This window comes from Pholis gunnellus (genome assembly GCF_910591455.1).
Source record: "Pholis gunnellus genome assembly, chromosome: 16".
NCBI classification, from domain to species: Eukaryota; Metazoa; Chordata; class Actinopteri; order Perciformes; family Pholidae; genus Pholis; species Pholis gunnellus.
In genome coordinates this window covers 13,692,141-13,709,794 of record NC_136543.1, presented here as the reverse complement: position 1 = coordinate 13,709,794, position 17,654 = coordinate 13,692,141, and the positions used below count along the sequence as shown (strand labels likewise).

General features: G+C 40.1%; 3 protein-coding genes across 4 annotated transcripts; all 3 read right to left on the bottom strand.

The window, feature by feature from the left end:
* Nucleotides 1-262: 262 nt before the first annotated feature.
* Nucleotides 263-2,588, bottom strand: snx10a (sorting nexin 10a; the record flags this gene model as incomplete). The annotated part of the gene is made up of 7 exons (XM_079176295.1): nucleotides 263-338; nucleotides 434-628; nucleotides 814-912; nucleotides 1,048-1,148; nucleotides 1,231-1,317; nucleotides 1,519-1,572; nucleotides 2,583-2,588. 7 exons carry the CDS (start codon nucleotides 2,586-2,588, stop codon nucleotides 263-265), a joined length of 618 nt encoding a protein of 205 aa, XP_079032421.1.
* Nucleotides 2,589-6,269: 3,681 nt separating this feature from the next.
* cbx3a (chromobox homolog 3a (HP1 gamma homolog, Drosophila)) lies at nucleotides 6,270-8,819 on the bottom strand. Of its 2 annotated transcripts, XM_079176389.1 has the most exons (6): nucleotides 8,705-8,792; nucleotides 8,562-8,627; nucleotides 7,682-7,835; nucleotides 7,338-7,494; nucleotides 7,084-7,178; nucleotides 6,270-6,876 (listed from the first exon to the last, which is right to left on the bottom strand). In XM_079176389.1, coding segments are annotated over exons 2-6 (534 nt in total). In that variant the 5' UTR covers nucleotides 8,563-8,627; nucleotides 8,705-8,792; the 3' UTR covers nucleotides 6,270-6,749. The 2 variants fall into 2 exon arrangements, with proteins under 2 accessions (XP_079032515.1, XP_079032516.1); XM_079176390.1 differs by lacking the exon at nucleotides 8,562-8,627 and having other exon boundaries at nucleotides 8,705-8,819.
* Nucleotides 8,820-9,102: 283 nt separating this feature from the next.
* nfe2l3 (nfe2 like bZIP transcription factor 3) lies at nucleotides 9,103-15,425 on the bottom strand. The gene is made up of 5 exons (XM_079176022.1): nucleotides 14,581-15,425; nucleotides 12,719-12,799; nucleotides 12,094-12,207; nucleotides 11,469-11,931; nucleotides 9,103-11,367 (listed from the first exon to the last, which is right to left on the bottom strand). The coding sequence occupies exons 1-5, from the start codon at nucleotides 15,100-15,102 to the stop codon at nucleotides 10,598-10,600; spliced, it is 1,950 nt and encodes a 649-aa protein (XP_079032148.1). The 5' UTR covers nucleotides 15,103-15,425; the 3' UTR covers nucleotides 9,103-10,597.
* Between the last annotated feature and the right edge of the window lie 2,229 nt (nucleotides 15,426-17,654).

Here is a 17,654-nt window from a genome sequence, read left to right as displayed (position 1 = left end):
TTTCAAGCAAACTAATTTAAATTACCATGATATTGCTTCAAGAGAAAACTAAAGCAAATTATTAAAACAAATATCGAAAGGGGAATAATAAAGTTAACAAAAGCGTAAAAAAAAACATTTTTCAATCTTTGGAAGTTAACTAGGGAAAGCAATAGCTTCATGTAGTATCACAAACCGGTTGATTAAGCACAACTGCTGTGTGTCAGGGCACAATGAGTGTGGTAAGGAGTTCTGAAGACAGCTGAACAGCTCCGGGTCTCTGTCAGGACTCTAGGAACGGGACGGGGCTTCCTCGCACTTCAGTGTCCACGCTTAGTCCCAAGCCTGACGAAGAAGTGCTACAGTGGGAGGAAAGGCATAAGAGGTCAATTCAGCATCAGAGATTGAAAACTATTCTGTTTAAAACATGCAACTATTTTGTCAAAGCTTGTACCTTTCACTGTCAGAGTCACAGGCGGCCTCGTCCACCAATCCGCTGATGCAACCGCTGCTGGAACGCTGAATGGCTTCAGCCACTGTGTACTTGGTCTTACCAAGAGCACACCTTGTCATCTTTGTGATGCTGAGGTCTGACTGGAGGAACAGATGGAGTCGACTGTCCGATAACAAAAAAGGCGTGTGAAGAACCCTGGAGAAGGAAAGATTTTAATGGCACAATTTCAAAGACTGAATGTAGACATTTGAAAATAGTATAAATAGTGCAGATCAAGGTCACCCTCAGGATCTAATAGTGCTCTTGCTTTTAGCAGATTAATTGTTAACAGCCTTGTGAAGAGACTGGGGTGTAAATGGGTATCACTAGGTGCAACTCACCTTTCTAAAAACTCCTGGAAGCCCGTCATCCTCTGTGTGACCTGCTCTGTGTTCTTCAGGCTGAAGAAGGGATTCCAGGGCGGCAACTTGGGTAACTCCCTGGACAGAGAGCAAAGAAAAAGCACTTAGGGAAAACTTACTGCATGCTTAGTCAGATACAATGGACATCAAACTCATTAAAGCCAACATTTAAATAAATTATATGAATCTGGAGGTACAAACTTGTGAACATACATGATTAGAGCATTCTGTTCCAGACAATGACGCAGCCAAACAAACTCACTGTAACACCGTCTTACATAGGAAGTCTTCTTTCGAAAGCACATGCTATTGGTCTGCAAGGAGAGACAGCAATTCAATAGACTTAGCACAAAGACAAAATCTCCCCCCCCCCCCAAAAAAAGAAAAAGTTCTCACTTGTAAACAGATCTCGTAGTCGACGTGCGTGTGCCAGAGGTCATCTTTAAGAAGCCTCGGATCCCGAACACAAACGCTGATAAACTCCTGCAAATTTCCAGGATCACATTAAATGAAAAGGAGATGCAAAGATGCTGCATGAGTATCAACATTAAAAACACAACAAGATGCGTTTCAGCAACACCATTTCCCACCATCCTTAATTTTGGGACATGGCCAAAATGTCAAATTAGTTGCGACTGCACAAATACAGACAACAGAAAGTGAGGCACACGCTTGACCACTTACTTTTTGACAGACGGACAGATTGTGCAGCATTCCGTCCATTGTTGGTACAAAGACCTGCCAGAGAAAGAAAAAAAATAGTGTAGTCTTGAAAGTTATCTGTTCAAACTTATGTTAGCACAAACCTAACTTACAATTGCCTGTCATGGCCCATGTGAAAACAGTACATTTGAAAAAATAAAAAGGTGATTTCTGTTAAATGTTCATGAAAACAGCACAAACAATAGCAAACAGTAAAACATTTAATGCAGTAATTAATGTCAATAGGCCTTTGTTTTCAACGCTAGATCTGTATTGGCTGGTGATTAATACTTTAAGGACTCAAATTGTAAACATTTGAAACGGATAGGTTGAAGGGGAGCAAAGAGCAAGGAGGATTTAGCTTAAGGGGAAATCTGGACCCAAAACACTTTAATACGGAAACACACACCAAAAGATTTTGAAACAAAAGAAATCCTGTTCTGTGCCACAACAGGAAGAAATACAAGCAATCCCAGCTATTTGCCCAGTCACCAAATAACCATTCTGATTAAAGTTTATTTGCTGAAACACCATTTTCTTGTTAGATAAGTGACTGCATGGATGTTCAAATGTGGCATGCAGCTTTTCCGTAAGATACTACAACAGTGTCCCCTCACGTGACAGGCATGTCTAAAAGGAGATCATCTGCCCCTAGACACCTCATTGAGACAAGTCATTCACAAGTACCGAGTCCAAGCAGAGCAAATCAATAAGTAGCCTACAAACAAAGTCCCGAGGTGACCTCAAAGAGTGACTTTGATCCATACTGACGTTCTGAAAAACATTACATAAAAATCATAGGCCACTATAGATCAAACTAATTGGACCAACCCTATAATGAGGTCCTATTGATTGCATGGTATTGTTCATGACCAGTACTTTTTTATTAAAAAGGTAATAGTGCTACAAAACGATTCCTAGGCTATATAAAAAAAAAAAATTAAAAAAAAGTGTGATGATCACAACAGTTGCTACTCAGATGGCCCCTTCTCTGCTACACCCCTTCTTCTGGCACTCTTGCTCAGACAACACCCATCTTCCCACACTGCCATCTTTTATGATCTCATCTACACACCTGTAAAGTTTTTAACAGCATCTAGCCACTGAACCCAGGCAGGCTATGTATATTAAAAAAAATTAAGGTGATGCCATATTAATACACTGTCATATAAATCCAAACAGCCAATGAGTAACTACCAAGCCATTCAAAACATGACTGTAAAAATATATATATATTTTTTTAAATGATTAGATTCTTGTATTAAACAGCTTGCCAGTTAGATCAGGATGTAATGAAGCTCCAACGTTTCTACTGCCTTTGGGAGAATAGCAGATTCTGCCAGAAGTACAATAAATGTCTACAAAACAAAAGAAACGTTCTGATTTCAGCCTACCTTTCCCGTGTTCACTGTCTGTGCAGTAATCCGGTGTTTCAGGGCAAACGGGAGCAGCTCAGTGGGATGGCTTGAAGCTCAGCACTGCCTGAACTGAACTACTGCTGCTGCTGCTGCTGCTGCTGCTGCTAATACAAAACACTCAGTGCGACCTCTGACTCGGTGCTTGGTCAGGCGTGTTCAGTCCTTTACAGTCCATATCGTTATAAAATAGACACAAAATAAAATGTCGTGAAAAAAAAAACTCAGCCACACCGACAACCAATATTAGCCCTCTTAATGAAACGTGTTTATGTCCTCAATGAGCACCTGTCCCTAATTCTTTGGTGATCAGTCTAAATGGTATCACCTGGTGGGAGGAGGTGATACCATGACTGATGTGGTTGAAAGTAACAGACGGGTGAAGAACCGCTTTAAACCTCAGATAATATCAATAAAAAACTGGATAAATCCACCATCATATTGATAGAGTACTAAAGGCATTGAGGATTTAAAGCTTTCTTTTTTATTTTGCGAATCTAAACCGATAAACCAAAAATAAGGCTTGAACTCCGGCCATTTCTTCTTTATTTAGTGTACAACGAAACCAAATCTTTGTCTATCTCAGAACAAAAGAAAATGTCTCTGTGTTGTTCATCCAGTTTTTTTTCCTTATAAAATTTCACTAAAGAATTGTAGATATGCCCATGTACTGTGTTTTTTCCTGTCAATTTGGAAGTTTTGGCAACCTGGAGGAATTGTTATCCAAATATACATTTACACAGTATAATTCCAGTATTTTTTTCAGACTGCATTGATTATTTGAAGACTGTTTGGTCAACCACTTGTAATATGGGCAGTGTGGAGAAGTCTCTCAAAATAAAAGTAAACATTTTAGAGACTCATGTTTGGAACATAACGGAATAAAATAAAGGACCTACTTGCAGATTTTATTTCTGGATTCTAGGAGCCAGAATAATCCATAATTTTACATTATATTATTATATAAGTTCATGTGGAAACCAAAAGGACATTTTGTATTACTAAAACACTATCTGGTGACCTTTAACCTTATCTTCTTCTCGTTCAATTCTCCACTGAGCGACACCCAACAATGATATTCACAACCGACTATAACAGAAGAGAAAGTTATGACAGTGACAAAAAGTCTTTACTGCCCATGCCTGATTAGCCTATAAATACATATTAAATGAGTGTAGCTCCAGTCATCCACAATACTGTAAGAAAGGAATGTGACGACCCTGCACGAGATTTACAAATGCATGGTGATTTTTTGCAGATTGCTGTCTGTTGCTGGAGTAGTTTGCTGCATTTCCTATTGCAAAAAGAGGCAACACAGTATAGAATCAAAAGGTCCAAAGCTTATTCAGGGACATTCTATTGTCATTCAGGATTTTCACAGTTTCACTCTCAATTCAGCCTTCTCTCACATTGGCAAAGCATCAAATCTATCAAATACAAGAGTCACTTTTACTATATCATCAAGTCTGACAACAGCAGTGTTGCTCTTCTTACTAAAAACAATCCCAAATCAATGTAAATTCCAGGCCACACCCCAGATCACAATCACGATGGAAAGATTTATTTCACACTTTGTGCACATATTGCCTGAAATTACAGTTTAGATTTAAGAAAAATATAACTTCTTACCAAAGTCTTTGGAGTCCTATTCCAAAATCCTATCCAGCCCAGGAGAGGAACATCATTCGTGAGATGTGGCCTAAACTTCTTCTACCTCTGGTCATAGTTTAAAACAGGAGGGGGGGGGCTATCTTCTTCTCATTTGCATATAAAGGGTTATTTATCTTTGGACAAGTCAGCAGATAAAGTATTTCAGTCTCTCTAGATACTCCAGTTGTCTAGTTATAGCTAATAAGTGCAATTCCTAAAATTCTGAAGAAAGAAATGCTGACTCAGGGGACTGCTCTGTGATCTGGACTATAGACAACCATCATGTGCTGTACGCAGAAAGCCACAGATAACATCCTGGTACAACAGTCAGGAATGTCCACACAAAGTCCTTTTCTTTACTCATTAGGAGATGAATGAGTTTAGATTTTACATAACATTAACATCTAATACCATATTCAGTTGATGGGTAATACATACCACACAGCAACATGAAGAAGAATTATACTTTCAGAATTAGAAGTGCTGGATCATGTCTTGACTCTTGTTTTCATTGTAGAGATGTCATGTTTAGTTGTAAACTGTTATGTGATCATCTGAGATTAGCATGTAAGTGATGACTGTGCTGAACTGATAAGAGGTTTGACTTAATCAAGACATTACACATTTAACATGTCCCATTTGAATTACTTAATATTGTATAAAACTGTCTGTTTGCCACTGTAAATCCACTTTGATGTGGGGATTAATACATTTTTCCTGAAAGGATTCATTTCTGGTAGGGTCTTTGTATCAGGAAGAAAGTAATAGCAAATTCCTAATCAGCATTTTTTTGATGAAGTCTAATTTACTTTGTCTGTTTCGGGATGTGTCATGGGGGATTTTTCTACAGGAACCAAAAACTCTTTATTTCCACAGAACCTTAATCTACACTAAAGCACTAAAAGGCCCAAAGTCCATGTCCCGTAGCCTAATGCCAGTCATGAGACTGTTCTCCACGCTGCTGCAGAGGTAGTCCTGCCATCTGGCGACATGGCCCGAGAGAGACCCATCACTGCTGAACTCAGCTGTTTAATAAAGGTAGTACTGAGCTTTAATGATATCAGAGTGTCACCACAGATTGAAACGGTTGAAAAATATTTACTCAGTTAAAAGTGGCAATGCCACAATAAAAAGATGTCACAAAATAACAAAAGTCTTGCATTTAGAATCTTAATACTTTTTAAGTAAGCAAAGAGGGGCTTGCCTCGTGATTATTGAGCTTCTCATTTTCTTTGTGTACAAATGAACTGAGTAAGGGCTGCATTTAGGAGAATAAAAGTATGTCTCTAAAATCAAAATGCATGTGTTGTTGCTCAAATCTGTGCTGAGATACTGTATGAGTAAAATGACTTATTAACCACATATGTAGACTGGCCTCAAAATCAGAGCAGTAAAAGTACAGTATATATTGTCATCTCTATAGCTTTCATACAGTGCTGGGTCAGTGTGCTCACCACAGTGATGAATATAAGACTAACAAAAGGTTTAACCACATCATAAACCCAGTTCCATACACTACTATCAACACATAAGCTCCAATTAGTCAACATTTCTAGTTTTCAACCAATCATTTTGACTAAAACAAGTTGTAAAAATCCAACTTTTATAGCTAAAGCTACATATGTATTTTAGACATTTAATTTCCACCATAAAAAAATAAGAAGAATTTGGTCACATAAAACCTTTATTAGAACTTCAAATAATATTTACAGACAGAGTATACAAAATGCACTTTTAGAACAAAACAATAGCACTAGTGTAGAAAACAAAAAAAACAGGAGATTGATAAAGAGGTGGCTGACACCTTCACAGAACAAAGTACCATTTAGAATATACAAAATTTGACCAGGTTTGAATACGAGCGGTGCTGGGTTCGATCAAAGAATATATTTTCTAAACTGCCATCACATCAATCATTGTATGATACCGGAAGACTTCTTTCATTACACCACCACCACCAGCTGCTCCCTTACAATCAGTTCAGCTAATATGTACAACAACTTAGCTCTCCTTGACAGCCATAGAACGCGAGGGCTGACACATCTTCAAAAATAACTAAGACGGCTAAAACTAAAAGGCAAGCCAGAGACGAAAACTCAGTCCTGAGGAAACGGGTGTGAGGGGACTGCAGGGGGACAGAAGACGGTATTACTGAGCCTCATCCTCTGGACAGGAATGCCATGTCAATCTCTCCTCATAGAAGGAAATGACCACCTGAGGGCAGCGAGTATTGGCCTCACGGGCTGGGACCAGATCAGCTTCATCTGAGTCTTTCCTAAAGAAGGAGGACAAAGGGGGAGACAAACATTATGGCAACTGTGGACCCTTGTTTGCTTGACTCATCTCTGTGGGACATAACAAAGCCAGAGTAGATCACTAGTAATAAAGGGATTTACAGAAGGGACCATTTAATGTTTCAAGTGAAAAAATGATTACAGTTTGTGCAGTGCACATAAATAGGGCTAATTTCTTCTCTACTCACCATTTCATCAAGAACATCAACTCCCCGCTGCTGTCTGTTGCACCAATGATGCGTTCTGGGTCGAGATTCCTAGCGAAGCCTCGTGGTTTCTCAGCCTAAGTGGACGACAACAAGTATTATGAGAATTTTTTGGGGGGTCTAAACAACAAGTTAATGTTTACATGCAACACCCAGGGTAATCAACAGATCATTTCTGTTGTCTCTCGGATAAAATGTGGGTTGGACCGGCATGGTACAATGTTAAGTTAACTCACCACATCTTTCTTCTTGGCTTCCGTCTCTGGCTCGTCTGTTGATGCCTTCCGCTTCACAGGCGCAGGCTTCTCCTTAACGTTCTTCTGTGCTTCTAAAAATGCTGAGATCAGCTCTGGACAATCCAGGTTATCCTCTGGCTCCCAGGTATTGTCGGCCCTAAATATGCAGGGATGGAGGGGGTTACCATATGCACACCTTCACTTTGAATCCATTCAGGTGCAGACAATATATTCAATAAGCTTCAATGCAGAACGGCAGCTTATTCGCGGAACTAAACATTTAACTGTGGACAAAAGCATAGCACAACCCCATACCAGGGAAGCAGGTGTCCCAGGCAACTTACTCTGTAAATCCTTTCCACTTCAGGAAGAATTCAACTTTTCCATTGGCAATACGCTGGTCAAGTACTTTTTCCACCACAAATTCCTCAGGCTCCTCCTGTGTGTCCATTGCATCTTTCTTGCCCTTGGTATTCTGCTTCTTTCCCATGTTGTGCACTAAAAACAAGGAGTGCGAGAACTTAAATTGTTTAAAATTATCTTGCAACGCCATCCCAAATACTTCACATGGCATATGCATAGAGCTACTGCTCTTAACCACAGTAAGTTCAAAGAAAGAATGGAGAGACGAACAAGCTCCAACTCATTCATAGATCAAGGGGCCGTAAACCATATCGTCGTGAAAACTTTTGTTATTATAACTGAGAAGTATCAAGTAGCTTATATGAAAAGAAACACGTACAATTAAATAGTAGTAGTAATGCTAAGTTGCCAACAAAGTCAACTACGCGTTGTGCAAAACAATATGCGAAGCTAGCCACATCACAACATAACGGTATGTAGGTTAGCCTACGAGCTAACTAACTTTAGCTTGGTTAGACGATATTAGGCCCGGGTGGTAGAGAACATTTATTTGACTTTATTTTGTCTTGAGCAACGCAACCATCGATTACGAAAAGTGGTGTCAAGAAACAACTTAAGTTAACATGTTCAATAAGCAAATTACAATTAATGCAAAGCTCGCCAGGGTACAAATGCTAAAAGGCCCGAGGAGGCAACACAATCCAGAAATACAAACGTCTACTTTTCGCTAGCTTAGCTGTTAGCTAATATTCTTGTAACTTAGCCATAGCATTGCAGTGCGCTTAGCATACACTAACAGTGTACTCGTGTAGCCAGGCTTAAATAGTATAGTTGTTGAGGTAACGTAACGTTATGGCTTACTTTCTGCGTAAACTGCGTTTCCTGCCACAAGGTCCAAGTTGCAAAAGAAAGCTATCGTTTGCTTGCCTAGATCAAACGATTAAAAATTACGACAGATGTTGGCATTAACATTGTATGAAATGAATTATTTTTTGCATACGCACCTTTAAAACAAAGAGGAGCTGCTTCAGTGATGTATTCTAACCACGCGGTCAGCTTTCCCTTTATCTCGTATGCAGCAGTGCAGCAGGCGGCAAAAGCTAACGCAGTCGGAAGGTCTTCTACGGAAGCCTAGAAGGGAAATGCTCTTCGTTTTTTTACGTTTGCGCCTGGTCGCTGGATGTTCTGTATTTTAGCCCTCCGCCCTTCAAAGGTTGTGGTCTAAAGACTAAGACTATTAGTGTTCGGTCTACATGTTTCTACATACACCCGTGTGTCCCTCAGTGTTTTTTGTAACAAAAAGGATAATTTAGCTTGTGGATATTCTGCCATCAATGTTTGTTATTCAAAGAGGGGGAAACTATGCTCTTAAAAAAAGTGACAAAAGAATGAGACAGGCTGTTTAATCTTTTTCATTTTTTTTTTTTTAAATCAGAAAGAACAATGTCTGCAAGAGCATTTCAAATTCCCTCAGCAAAACCATACTATCAACAGTCAACAATCACCATGCAATCAAAAACATGTGCCCTCAAAACATATTGAAATTTCAACAAACAGAAAAGTAAACAACTCTTGGTCAAACCAGAAAATGAAATACAAGTTTGTGAGGGACAAGAAAAACAAATTCATGAGTTACACCATTACTTTATGCTCCTTTTCCATTCAACACACTCATCTGACTGTATAAAGACGATGAATAAGATGGCAACTTTTACTAAATACTTATTTCAACTCTGATAATCTCAAGTATATAAAAAGCAACAGCCAAATGACGATCTTATTAAATAAAGTTGGTGATTGTATTTTTTACTTCTTTTTTTTTCCAGAAATGGTTGTTTAGGTCCATTTAAGGCCATTTTCATAATGAAGGATTTGTAGTCAATGAGTGCATTTCACTTCCCCTAAAAAGGGGATTTTTTTTTTTTATTAGCCAAAATCTATAACATAAACCAAGGTGTGAGGTAGAATATAATCTTGCCTAAAGTCTTAAGTAATTAAAATGAAAGGGTTAAGAAAAATTGTGCTTTAAACAAATTACTTATTAATGTAAAACATGACGCGGTAGCCTCTTACAAACACTCTTGTTATGATAATGTACACTCACAATAACCAAAACATTTATCCAATGCAAATTAAGGCCTTGTCAATTTAATCATTGGTATATTGTATGTCATAAAGACATAAGGAAAACAACATTTCAGTACAAATTTCTACTGAACAGTACATGCCCTCAAATATGTGAAACAAAGCTGTAAACTTTAGATAGGCAATGTCCCCTTTCTCACCACTTTGAGATAAACTTACCATCATGAAAAAAAGGATACTGCAGTTTGACAGTGTCTCATGATGCATATAAGCATTTCAGTATCCTCAGAAACTTTAATAAATACAATCTTCAACCTCCTTATACTGAATAGGTATACGTTGAGAGGCAAGATTACATGGAGACAAACAAACAAACAAACAAAAAGCATCCTCCTCTGAGATCCCTATCCAGTAAGTGTCTCACTGCTGGCCATGTTGACTTTAGGCATGTCTGGTTGTCTCAAGCCTCAATGACTTGAACGTTAACAGGCACAAGACTGGTAGCATTGTCGGCAGCTCAGCTGATCCCTTAGACTGCCCTGGGTGAATTGTCCATCTTCAATAAGCATAAAATGTCCAGTGTGTAAGCTACATTTTTTCCCCATGAGAAAATTTATTTACAGAGATTTTTGTATTATTTATGTTCCGAGTGTCTTTGCTTTTTTGCAGCTTTTGGCTCCCAACAGCGGTGAATCCACACACACACACACACACACACAGGCAAAAGAGGAGATCCCAAAACCAGAGTCAGGCAAGTTAGTCCAAAAAGATCCCAAAATCTAAAAGCTCAAGTCTCAGCTGGCAATACTGCATCATTGCTTTTTGTCCTTCTTCCTCTTGTCTGTTTTGGTACCCGTTGATGTGGTGACAGCAGGCCGTCTGACAGGCTGCACTACAACCCTCCCGTTAGCCCCGCACTGCAGGGTGAATCTTTCTGGGTTCAGGGGCCGTCCTGAACTATCTCTCAGCCGGGCCAGGACGTCTCTGGTCAGCTGCTTTATCTGCTGGCCCACAGCACCCATTGTCTTGGCTGTAAGCTGCTTCTCCTTCAGCAGCCTGCCTCTCTGAGCCTGCAACCTTTCCACCTCCTCTTGCAGCCCTGTGATGGCATCTAGTTTGCGCTTTCGGCAGTTTTGCGCCGCCAGTTTGTTCTTTCCCCGTCTGCGGATATCCCTCAGGAGGGTCACCTGGTCAGGGGAGAAGCCGTGACCGTCGAGGACCTCTAGGAACTCCTCCACAGGCATGTTGACAATCTGCAGGACAGAGAAGGGGATGCACATGGCACGGGCGCGCAGCTCATCACGACTCAGATCCCTGTCGTCAAACCTTGACCCATCGTCATCGCTGAGAGGCTCCTCTTTGATACCTTTGTGAGGAAGAGTTACTGATGGCTGGTTGAAGAAAGCAGGAGATGAGTAGCTGTGGTCATGCCACACACTCTCACTCAGATCAATGGGGGACCACGTTGTGTTGTAGTCCATGATGCCCTTTGAGGGGACTGAATCCACCTCACTGCTGTAGCCTGTAGCTCCACACTCGTCCTCGCAGTATGAACTGGATGACGATGACATCTCGGATGAGCCTGGACGGGTGAGGAGTTAATTTATGCATTAGTATGTAAGACAAACAATGTCTTGACCTAACAAGCCGTGGCAATAAAGAAATGTAATGATTTGAACAAACCTGGGGAGACTGGACCTCCAGAGCTGCTCTCCAAGGAGAGACCCGAGTCAGAGTCCAGGTCCTCGAGGACCTGCGGGTTTATGCTCTCCAGAGAGCCCATCAGCTGGGTGTCCAGGCCTTCCAAGCCTAGCTGATTGATCTGGTCAAACACTGCCTCATCCAGACAGCCACCCAGTGCACTATGCGATGACACATTTCCAGTTAAATTACATACTGACGCAAACGGGAGCGCAGCCAGGCCCACTGCCATCCCTGGTGACGGGTCTGAGTGCGAGGAGCCTGTGGATTCCAGTCGAAAGAGGTTTCTTTGCTGTTGGGCGACCGGCCTGGCCTCGACTCTTTCAGACACCACACCAAACGCTCGGGTTACCATAGCATCATGCAAACTGACATCCTGGCTTATGGCGCTGGGGATGTCCGTGTCGAGGTCTGACAGACGCTCCGTAACAAGGGAGTCCAAGTCCTACACATGAGACACACATTTTAGCTGATTTTCTTGGCAATTTAGAAGAACAAAATCATTACAAGACATACATACTGATATTTATTTCCTTATGCATCTGAATTACTGTTTGAACCAATATTAGGCTTCAAGTAAAATGCAATTCCAGGGGCCAAAACTTACGTCGAGGTCAGTGACGGACAGAGAGAGTAAATTGCTCCAGTGCTGGTCAATATCAATGGTGGGAGGCTGGTGGCGGTCTGGATCAGACAGCGCAGTGATGCCTTCAAGAATACTCTGAAATAGGCAAAAAGGAAATACATAGAATAAAGCACGGACACAGTACGTGGTGTGGGGATGCTATGTCTCCAATGTGAATAAAAGTATCTGTACCAGAGTTCAAAATCATAGCACAGTATATGCTAATAAAACATAAAGTATAGATTATTAGGATTGTGAACTCTCCCTGTAAGACATTCAATGATTGTGCTTCAACATCCCCTGATCTTACAGTGCGACCACAACAGCACTGTCATCAGAATAGTGCAATTTGAGTCATGTGAGAACATGAATTTATGGTTAAAAATAGGTAGACGGTCATTTTCAACACCGTCACGTGACTGTAAGGCTTATTCAAGTGAGACTGGTGTATTGTCACAGACTGAATCATTGTAGTGAGCGCTACAATAAAACCAATACCGCTATGTTTCAGTGAACTGGAACTTTTAAAAGCAAATGTTGCAGTGTGCCAAATCTTTAACAGTATACAGCGATAAATGAAGGCAACTATGACAAACCGGGATCATACCTCTTGTTCCAGTGTGGAACTGTGAGCCAGCTGAGTGAGTGGGGCAGGTTTTTCCTCCTCTTTAACTTTAACATCCTCCTCCTGGTGTGACATAGAAAGGCAGATAGAGAGAAAGGGAAGACATAATCGGGGATCAGGAGAGTCAAAGATGAAAGAGAAAAAGAGTTGATTTGTTAGTTAACATCAAAAGACAATTACATTTCTGGTTTGGCAACCCCTATCCGGCTATCGTAGATCATTGGATATCTTAGAAATGTATTAAAAAGAACTGTTCTGACAGATAAAATGCATGTTTTAATTAGCGGTGGTCACAACAGAGGGAACAGAGACCGACTGTACAGACTACATTTAAAACTCCTTTCATCGTCCTGTCACCTGTGGTCAGAGCCTTTAACAACACATTTGCAGCTGTATTTGTGTACTGAAGTGGGGCTTAGGATTCATTTTAATATACTAACAGTTAAGCTAATTACTCTCAGAGATCACACAACCCTGTTAGATGTTGTAAGACATTCCCGATAAACAAAGTACAGCATTTAATGTGAGGCAGCAGCCGTCGGCCACAGACACAATATGCTTGATATATCCCAACAAAGATAAAAATCTATTTTCAGTGCCCAAGTGATCTACCATTCCAAAAGAAGAAAAGACTGCTAAGTTTTTACTTAATGCTAGAGGCAAAAACATGACAGACTGTACACTACACCAGCCGAGTTCTGCCCAAGCTCTGTTTGAGCTTGTCGACTTCTACTGGAGTAGCTTTTCCTTCTCCACTGAATGTAGATAGGTCTTGATATTTTCAAATATCACCGCTGTAGTTCTCTCCTTTAGAGCATTGGATTTCCAAAAACTACACAAACTTACCCTACAAGCAGTTAAGCTATTTACAAAAGAGTGGGTAAGGAATAAAAGATGTGTCGACATCACATTATCCATGCGAACAAGAACCCTGGGAGGGGGCAGTGTATAAGTATGGACCACCGCTTTTGTGTAAGCAAACAGGGTGTGGGTCTAAGCCTCACTTCTCCACCTCTCAAGGCCCACAGCTGGTGGTTGAGTCTGAAGAAAGGGGATATAGTTACACAATTGGCGACATCAACTGCCCTCAGGACATAACATTCACCAAGCAGCTGTTTCTACCCTGAGCTAGAAAAACTGGATTACTGGGGAAAAAATATATATATAATGGAAGTCACAGATTGCAATACAAATTATGAAACAACACATGTAATTGGTTATTATCTGTCATTATTTTTCAATGTTTTTATTAACAATAATAACAAGTGAGTGAACCTTTTGGCAAATAGTTTTACAGCTGTGTGGTCACCCGATACACTGGTCTTATCTGGTCTTAAGTTAATTCTACTGTACTGACTTAAAGTGACAAGTTCCTGAAGAGTGACAGGTGCAGTGAACAGTTAGTCAAATACTTTACCACTGTAAGTAACTGGTTTAGCTGGATCGGTTAGGTATTCTTTGTTACTGAGTAACTGAATTATCATGATGAAATCTAACGAGGAAATAACATAATCACTGAATTGCAACGTGTTACCCAGAACAGGAAGAGCCACACAAAGTGAAAGTGAACATTTGAAGTTTTTGTCAACAGGTTATTACATTGTGTGCGTCTTGTTTCCTGGTGCTCCAGTTACTGGTTGGATGTACACCCATCATTGTATAACATGAGTTAGTGCTAATGGTTAGCATTAGCACTGATGGAAGTTGTAACGCTAGTCCACCACCTCTCTCTGTCAACGAACTTTACTTTAGCCGGACAGCCAACCAGTCTTGGTCCTATAACGTTAGCTTACATAGCAGCAACGTCTGTTTAACTTTCCGTTACATTTCTCACACACACTTGCCTCTTTAAGAAACCCGCAAGCTCCGGTGCTACAAGGCCTTTGTCCAAGTTCAGTTGTTGTTGTTTGGCACACCTCTTGGCCACTGTCGGGCAGGTGTTCACTGTCATCCCTGGATTCGTCCCCGGGGCTTTCTAATAACCCTGAGTTGGTGTCAGTGTTGTTGTTGGTTGAAGGCCCACAGTCAGCCTTGTCAGTGGCAGACACTTGGTGCACCAGCCATGCGTTCAACTGTGTGGGGAAGCTCCTTGAGCCAAGGGTCCTCACCTCGTCTAGGAGCCGGCGACTTGCAAAGAAATCGTCCAACTCGGGACATTTTGGGTGCACACTATATCCGTCAAGATTGTCTCTCAAATTATGAAAGGGTGTCTGGGTGTAGGCTGAGCTCGGACCCAAATTAATCTCTATCAGAGGCGTATAATAGCCGCTTAAGTAGCTGTCGATATCCACGCGAACTCCAATCAAACTGAGTAAGATCGTTAACTGAATAAGGCCTTCTGACAAGTACTTTTTCGCGATTTGCATTTTCTAAATGCTTTAAGGGCTGCAGATAACTGTGAAATACTGACCCAACAGTTCCTCTTTCCCGAGTGGACAAAGGGAAAAGCCTAACAAAAGAGCACGCCTTCCCCTGTCAGACAAAGAGGTCCGCCTGTGCCGGTGAAATCGTTAGATAGTAGTGCTAGTTAGCTGTTAGCAGCTAGCTATCAGCTTAAATCACCGGTTAATCGGAATCTGTTGGCGCAAACATAGCGAAGACGTTGCTTGTCAGTTATTCGTCGGCGACACTTAGCTATCAAATCTTTTCCGGCGTCGCTAATTAAATAGAAAATGAAACATCTGAGAAGCTAACCGCTGTCACTACTGTGGCGTGCTGCTACTGGGGAAACTTCGTTTCAGAATTTGCATAGCTCAATGCAGATTGGACCAAAGCGCTCGCCGTAACAGATTGTGATTGGACAAAAACAACGTCGGTTGTAATTCTGACCAATGAGAGTAAGGGACAGTTGTTAACTCTTGCCAGCCCCCACCCCACTTATAACAACACACATTTTCACAGAAATAATAGCAGAAACCTTGCTGATTTCGCTTCAAAAAAACATTTAACATTGCCCTTCGTTGTATTCATTTCATATTTCTAACAGTTCATTGATCCCAAAGGAGTTTCTCAGGAACATGGTTAAATTGTGATTCCGGGACGTTTGTCCTACTGACCTGCATTTGTTTTGTTTGGCCTACTGGTAATCGGCTGAATTACAATTTGAATTTGTTCAACTATGATGTCTGTAACTATCCCCCAAACAAAGCAGAAAGCCAATGGTGGAATTCTGACTTCTACAAAACAAATCAGTTCATACTGTGGAATATAAAATCTAGATTCGGTAAACTATTTAAGAAAATGTTACTTTCCAGAATACATTTTCTTTAAAAGCATGTCAGTTTATGGAATACATTGTATGTTATGGATTAACCTACCCAACACTATATAAAATAGTTAAAATAGCTCCACCTCTACCAATTTCTACATTATGATGCTGCTTACACAGCATCAGTAATAATAATCCAATTATATTTAATTACAATCTAAAAGGGGTTATTGTACATAATGAGATTATTTTTCTGATATAGCGTCTCCACTTGTAAGATAAATATTGAATGCAGGATTTTATTTTATATTGTGGTGTTGCTACTTTTTCTCAGTAAAAGATCAAATACTTTAATAACTCCAGCAGTATTATATTGGAATAAATTGTGATAGAGAGGAGACAGAGGGAATTTTAACCCTCAAAATTTCAATTGCACAATGGCTCTAAAATACAACACACTATCAGATTGAGCACAAAAATGCATGTTATTTAATTTGAACTGAAAGGTTAGTCACTCTCAGATCAGCATGTTGCCGTTCAGACTGATGATGTTGTTGATGATGTAATGAGGTCATCTTATCCTTGACCCTGAATTAATCCTTTGGATGTTTCAAGGTCTGTCTTGTCAGTGGTTTTAGGATGTTGTCAATTCAATCTGAATCATATTATATAAGACCTTTAATTTTGAATGCACATATTGTTTATTAATAATAACTCCTCATTGTTCACATTACTCATACTGTCCATGCACATTTCTCCTAATCCCAGAAATGTTGAAAAATGCTGAAGTTTCCCCTTATACCCTTCGAGTTTGTCCCCTCCATCTTAGTACATTTGATAACCTATATGTAATTTATCTAGCCTCCTTGTTAACTTATTCTGAAATAGAGACACAAACTGATCCTATAAAACAAGGAATGGAAAGCTCTATATATGTTTGTGTCATGTCTGTTTGTTTTTCTACTTTGCAATCATAAATCATACAAGAACCACATACCCAAAACAAATGATACAAGTTATCTAACATCATTTTGTTGGAGGAGCTCAGTCTGTCCTTCAACATCTCAGGCATCTCAGTGGCCCTTTTCAAGGTAATATCAAAAGAGGTTATTTCATAATACTAATACCAAGACACACTCAAACATCCTGAGTCTCACTTATTTACTGATAAGTTATCTAAGGCTATGCAAGCTTAAGTGATGAGATTGAGGACAAATTTGAGCTAAATCAAAAGAACAAAACCAGAAGATAGATAGAATGAAAAACAGACACTGATTTCACCTTTAAAAAACATTTATTGTGGAAGAACATTTTAAAATACATACAGCATGTACTAGTGTATATCCAGTGGTGGAGGAAGCATCCATATAAATAAAAGTCTTGCATTCCAAAAACAAGTAGAAGTACGCATTTTGTGGAATGAAAACTTTCCACACACACACACACACACACACCTTCCTGATTGAACTTTCTATTTTTCTCCCTAGACACCTTCCTCCAGTGGTTGAACATTTGCACACAGGCTCCGCTTCACACTGATTTACACACTGCACTTATACCAGGAGGCCTTCTATATATAATCTCACATACATATTTATACTACTGTCCATACATCTGAACTATAATGTATTCATATAGTGCATATATCTGTTCTGTAGCCTACCTCCATGCTATTTATCCTGAACATAATGTCTCACTATTAGCAATACT